General features: G+C 50.4%; 1 protein-coding gene across 1 annotated transcript in view; it reads right to left on the bottom strand.

Moving 5' to 3' along the window:
- The window catches only part of SND1 (staphylococcal nuclease and tudor domain containing 1), a 9262-nt gene extending 2152 nt beyond the window's left edge, over nt 1-7110 (bottom strand). The window contains exons 1-3 of the mRNA XM_015851198.1: nt 6927-7110; nt 2775-2916; nt 1980-2103 (exon numbers count right to left, since the gene is read on the bottom strand). Coding sequence (XP_015706684.1) covers nt 1980-2103; nt 2775-2916; nt 6927-7094 — 434 coding nt within the window. The 5' untranslated portion in view covers nt 7095-7110. The remainder of the gene's footprint in view (nt 1-1979; nt 2104-2774; nt 2917-6926) is intronic.
- Between the last annotated feature and the right edge of the window lie 6 nt (nt 7111-7116).

The raw sequence follows: 7116 nt of genomic DNA, 5'->3' as shown, positions 1-7116 counted from the left end.
TGGGGGATTTGGGGTTTTAAAGGGGGGGGATATGGGGTTTTATATGGGGTTTTATGGAGGATATGGGGTTTTATATGGGGTTGTATGGGGGGATCTGGGGTTTTATGGGGGGATATGGGGTTTTATATGGTGTTTTATGGGGGGACATGGGGGGATATGGGTTTATATGAGGTTTTTATGGGGTTTTATATGGGGTTTATTGGGGATATGGGGTTGTATGGGGGGATATGGGGTCTTATGGGGTTTTGTGGGGGGATACAGGGTTTTATGGGGTTTTATGGAGGGATATGGGGTTTATGTGGGGTTTTATGGGGGGATATATGGTTTTATGGGAGGGATATGGGGTTTTATGGGGGGATATGGGGTTTTATATGAGGTTGTATGGGGGGATATGGGGTTTATGTGGGGTTTTATGGGAGGGATATGGGATTTTATGGGGGAATATGGGGTTTTATGGGGGGATATGGGGTTGTATGGGGGGATATGGGGTTTTATGGGGTTTTATGGGGGGGATATGGGGTTTTATGGGGTTGTATGGGGGCATATGGGGGGGATATGAGGTTTTATGGGTTTGTATGGGGCGATATGGGGTTTTATGGGGTTTCATGGTGTTTTATGGGGGGATATGGGGTCTTATGGGGCTTTATAGGGGGGATATGGAGTCTTATGGGGTTTCATGTGGTTTTATGGGGTTTTATGGAGGGATATGGGGTTTTATGGGGTTGTATGGGGGGATATGTGCTTTTATGGGGGGATATGGGGTTTTATGGGGGGATATGGGGTTTTATGGGGTTTTGGTGTTATGGAGTTATGTTTTTGGGGTAGTTGTGGGGTTATGGGGTTGGGGGGGTTATGGGGTTATTTGGGGTTGGGGGTTTTTGGGGTTTTGGGGTTATGGGGTTTTTGGGGTTATGGGGTTGGGGTGGTTATAGGGTTATGAGGTTATGCGGTTATGAGGTTATGGGGTTATGGGGTTTTTCTGGTTATGGGGTTGGGGTGGTTATGGGGTTATGGGGTTTTTGGGGTTATGGGGTTATGGGGTTTTTGGGGTTATAGTGTTATGGGGCTATTTGGGGTTATGGGGTTATGAGGCTATGGGGTTATGGGGTTATGGGGTTATTTGGGGTTATGGGGTTTTGGGGTTGGGGTGGTTATGGGGTTTTGGGGTTATGGGGTTATTTGTGGTTATGGGGTTTTGGGGTTATGGGGTTATTTGTGGTTATGGGGTTTTTGGGGTTATGGGGTTATGGGGTTTTGTGGTTATGGGGTTGGGGTGGTTATGGGGTTTTGGGGTTATGGGGTTATTTGTGGTTATGGGGTTATGGGGTTATTTGTGGTTATGGGGTTTTTTGGTTATGGGGTTATGGGGTTTTGTGGTTATGGGGTTTGGGGGTTATGGGGTTATGGGGTTATTTGTGGTTATGGGGTTATGAGGTTATGGGGTTATGGGGCTATTTGTGGTTATGGGGTTATGGGGTTATTATATGGGGTTATGGGGTTATTATATGGGGTTATTTGTGGTTATGGGGTTATGGGGTTATTATATGGGGTTATGGGGTTATGGGGTTATGGGGTTATGGGGTTTTTGGGGTTATGGGGTTATTATATGGGGTTATTTGTGGTTATGGGGTTATGGGGTTATTATATGGGGTTATGGGGTTATGGGGTTTTTGGGGTTATGGGGTTATTATATGGGGTTATGGGGTTATGGGGCTATTTGGGGTTATGGGGTTATGGGGTTATTATATGAGGTTATGGGGTTATGGGGCTATTTGGGGTTATGGGGTTATGGGGTTATGATATGGGGTTATGGGGTTACGGGGCTATTTGTGGTTATGGGGTTGGGGTGGTTATGGGGTTATGGGGCTATGGGGTTATTATATGGGGTTATGGGGTTATGGGGCTATTTGGGGTTATGGGGTTATGGGGTTATTATATGGGGTTATGGGGTTATGGGGCTATTTGGGGCCATCACCCACCACTCCCCATCGACGAACTTGGCCATACACAAGTCCCCCCTGCGGGGCACATACGCCCCCTCCACGGGGGGGTGGGCGGCCACCTCCGCCCTCATGTTCTCCATCAGCTGCTCCAGCTGCGCCCCTATAGGGACAATGGGGACAGAGGGGGCGTTATGGGGACACATATAGGGACATATAGGGACATATAGGGACAGATAGGGACATATATAGGGACATATAGGGACATATAGGGACATATATAGGGACATATATAGGGACATATATAGGGACACACATAGGGACATATATAGGGACATACATAGGGACATATATAGGGACATATATAGGGATATATATAGGGACATATATAGGGACATATAGGGACAGACATAGGGACACATATAGGGTCACACATAGGGACATATATAGGGACAGACATAGGGACATATAGGGACATACATAGGGACATATAGGGACACATATAGGGACATATAGGGACATATATAGGGACAGACATAGGGACATATATAGGGACATATATAGGGACACACATAGGGACACACATAAGGACCCCCCCCAATTAACCCACCCCCAATTAACAACCCCCCCCCCAATTAACACCCCACAATTAACACCCCCCAAATTGATTGACCACCCCCAATTAAACGAACCCCCCAATTAACCCCCCCAATTAACGAACCCCCCCAATAAACACCCCCCCTCCCCAATTAACACCCCCCGTTAATTAACAACCCCCCCAATTAATTTAACCCCCCAATTAACCCCCCCCCCCCTAATGACCCCACTCCCCACCGGTCTCGACGTCCTGCACGTAGAAGTGCAGCTGGTCGGTCACCTCGGTGACCAGCACGGCCCTATAGGCAGCGCAGCGCTCCGGCTCCTCGGGGGGACACGGCACTGAGGGGCACGGGGGGTCCTCGTAGTGAGCCCATACCTGGGGATATAGGGACATATAGGGTATATAGGGACATATAGGGATATATAGGGATATATAGGGACATATAGGGACATATAGGGACATATAGGGACACTATAGGCACAGCGCTCCGGCTCCTCGGGGGGACACGGCACTGACGGGCATGGGGGGTCCTCGTAGTGAGCCCATACCTGGGGATATAGGGACATATAGGGACATATAGGGACATATAGGGTATATAGGGACATATAGGGACATATAGGGACATATAGGGACACTATAGGGACATATAGGGACATATAGGGACATATAGGTACATATAGGGACACTATAGGGGCATATAGGGACATATAGGGGCATATAGGGACACATAGGGACACTATAGGGACACATATAGGGACATATAGGGACACTATAGGGACACTATAGGGACATATAGGGACATATAGGGACACTATAGGGACACATAGGGACATAGAGGGACATATAGGGGCATATAGGGACATATAGGGACATATAGGGACACTATAGGGACACACATAGGGACACATATAGGGACATATAGGGACACTATAGGGACACTATAGGGACATATAGGGACATATAGGGACACTATAGGGACATATAGGGACATATAGGGACACTATAGGGACATATAGGGGCACTATAGGGACATATAGGGGCATATAGGGACATATAGGGACATATGGGGACATATAGGGACATATAGGGACACTATAGGGACACTATAGGCACAGCGCTCCGGCTCCTCGGGGGGACAGGGAACGGAGGGGCACGGGGGGTCCTCGTAGTGAGCCCATACCTGGGGATATAGGATATATAGGGACATATAGGGACATATAGGGACATATAGGGACATATAGGGGCACTATAGGGACATATAGGGACATATAGGGACACTATAGGCAGCGCAGCGCTCCGGCTCCTCGGGGGGACACGGCACTGAGGGGCATGGGGGGTCCTCATAGTGAGCCCATACCTGGGGATATAGGGGGATATAGGGTATATAGGGACATATAGGGACATATAGGGGCATATAGGGACATATAGGGGCATATAGGGACACTATAGGGACATATAGGGACATATAGGGGCATATAGGGGCATATAGGGACATATAGGGACACTATAGGGACAGTATAGGGACATATAGGGACATATAGGGACACTATAGGGACATGTAGGGACATATAGGGACATATAGGGACATATAGAGACACTATAGGGACATATAGGGACATATAGGGACATATAGGGATATATAGGGACATATAGGGACATATAGGGACATATAGGGACACTATAGGGACACTATAGGCACAGCGCTCCGGCTCCTCGGGGGGACACAGCACTGAGGGGCACGGGGGGTCCTCATAGTGAGCCCACACCTGGGGACATATAGGGACATATAGGGACACTATAGGGACATATAGGGACATATAGGGTATATAGGGACATATAGGGACATATAGGGACATATAGGGACACTATAGGCACAGCGCTCCGGCTCCTCAGGGGGACACGGCACTGAGGGGCATGGGGGGTCCTCGTAGTGAGCCCACACCTGGGGATAGGGGGATATAGGGTATATAGGGACATATAGGGGCATATAGGGATATATAGGGACACATAGGGACATATAGGGACACTATAGGCACAGCGCTCCGGCTCCTCGGGGGGACACGGAACGGATGGGCACGGGGGGTCCTCATAGTGAGCCCATACCTGGGGATATAGGGACATATAGGGACATATAGGGTCACTATAGGGACATATAGGGACATATAGGGTCAATATAGGGACATATAGGGACATATAGGGACATATAGGGACATATAGGGACATATAGGGACATATAGGGTCAATATAGGGGCATATAGGGACATATAGGGACATACAGGGACATATAGGGGCATATAGGAACACTATAGGGACATATAGGGACACTATAGGGACACTATAGGGACATATAGGGACATATAGGGGCATATAGGGACACATAGGGACATATAGGGACACTATAGGGGCATATAGGGACATATAGGGACATACAGGGACATATAGGGACATATAGGGGCATATAGGAACACTATAGGGACATATAGGGACATATAGGGACACTATAGGGACATATAGGGACATATAGGGACATATAGGGACACTATAGGGACACTATAGGCACAGCGCTCCGGCTCCTCGGGGGGACATGGAACTGAGGGGCACGGGGGGTCCTCATAGTGAGCCCATACCTGGGGACATATAGGGGCACATAGGGACATATAGGGACACCCATTCGGACACATATAGGGACACCCATTGGGACACTCATAAGGACACCCATATGGGACACACATAGGGACACACATATGGGCACCCAGAGACATCCATAGGGACGCCCATTGGGACACCCACAGGGACACCCTTAGTGCCCCCATAGTGCCCCCCATAAGGACACCCATAGGGACACCCATTGAGATACCCACTGGGACCCCCATATGGCCACCCATAGGACACCCATAGGGTGCCCCCCACCTTCTGTCTCCTCTCCCTGCCCTTACCCCATAGTGTCCCATAGTGCCCCATATTACCCCATAGTGCCCCATATTGACCCCATAGTGCCCCATATTGATCCCATATTGCCCTATATTACCCCATATTGCCCCATATTACCCCATAGTGCCCCATATTGACACCATAGTGCCCCATATTGACCCCATAATACCCCATATTACCCCATAGTGCCCCATATTGACCCCATAATACCCCATATTACCCCATAGTGCCCCATATTACCCCATATTACCCCATATACCCCCACCTTCACTCTCCTCTGCCTGGCGCCCTCCTCAGCCGCCATTAATGCCTTGCCGTACGGGCTCCGTTCCGCATTGAAGTGCCCCATAGTGCCCCATAGTGCCCCATATTGACCCCATAGTGCCCCATATTACCCCATAGTGCCCCATATTGACCCCATAGTGCCCCATATTACCCCATATTACCCCATATACCCCCACCTTCTGTCTCCTCTGCCTGGCGCCCTCCTCAGCCGCCATTAGTGCCTTGCCGTAGGGGCTCCGTTCCGCATTGAAGTGCCCCATAGTGCCCCATATTGACCCCATAGTGCCCCATATTGACCCCATAGTGCCCCATATTACCCCATATTGACCCATATATCCCCATATTACCCCACCTTCACTCTCCTCTGCCTGGCTCCCTCCTCAGCCGCCATTAGTGCTTTCCCATATGGGCTCCGCTCCGCATTGAAGTGCCCCATAGTGCCCCATATTGACCCCATAGTGCCCCATATTGCCCCATAGTGCCCCATATTGCCCCATAGTGCTCCATATATCCCCATATACCCCCACCTTCTGTCTCCTCTGCCTGGCGCCCTCCTCAGCCGCCATTAAGGCCTTGCCGTAGGGGCTCCGTTCCGCATTGAAGTGCCCCATAGTGCCCCATATTGCCCCATATTGCCCCATATTACCCCATATTGTCCCATATATCCCCATATACCCCCACCTTCACTCTCCTCTGCCTGGCGCTCTCCTCAGCCGCCATTAGTGCCTTGCCGTAGGGGCTCCGTTCCGCATTGAAGTGCCCCATAGTGCCCCATATTGACCCCATATTACCCCACAGTGCCCCATATTGACCCCATATTACCCCATATTACCCCATATATCCCCATATACCCCCACCTTCTGTCTCCTCTGCCTGGCCCCCTCCTCAGCCGCCATTAGTGCTTTCCATACGGGGCTCCGTTCCGCATTGAAGTGCCCCATAGTGCCCCATATTTGACCCCATAGTGCCCCATATTTACCCCATTATTACCCATATATCCCATATTACCCCCACCTTCTGTCTCCTCTGCCTGGCCCCCTCCTCAGCCGCCATTAGTGCTTTCCCATACGGGCTCCGTTCCGCATTGAAGTGCCCCATAGTGCCCCATATTGACCCCATATTGCCCCATATTGCCCCATATTGCCCCATATATCCCCATATACCCCCACCTTCTGTCTCCTCTGCCTGGCCCCCTCCTCAGCCGCCATTAGTGCCTTCCCATACGGGCTCCGCTCCGCATTGAAGTGCACTTTGGACAGCGCCTGCTCCACCAGCGCCACCGACAGGTTGAGCCCGTCCACGTGCAGCCACCCAATGAAGTTCCCGGCCTTGTCCATCGCCTCCACCTCCACCTCCACC

Source organism: Coturnix japonica, unplaced genomic scaffold (assembly GCF_001577835.2).
Source record: "Coturnix japonica isolate 7356 unplaced genomic scaffold, Coturnix japonica 2.1 chrUnrandom772, whole genome shotgun sequence".
Taxonomy (NCBI): domain Eukaryota; kingdom Metazoa; phylum Chordata; class Aves; order Galliformes; family Phasianidae; genus Coturnix; species Coturnix japonica.
This window is presented reverse-complemented; position numbering and strand designations above follow the sequence as displayed.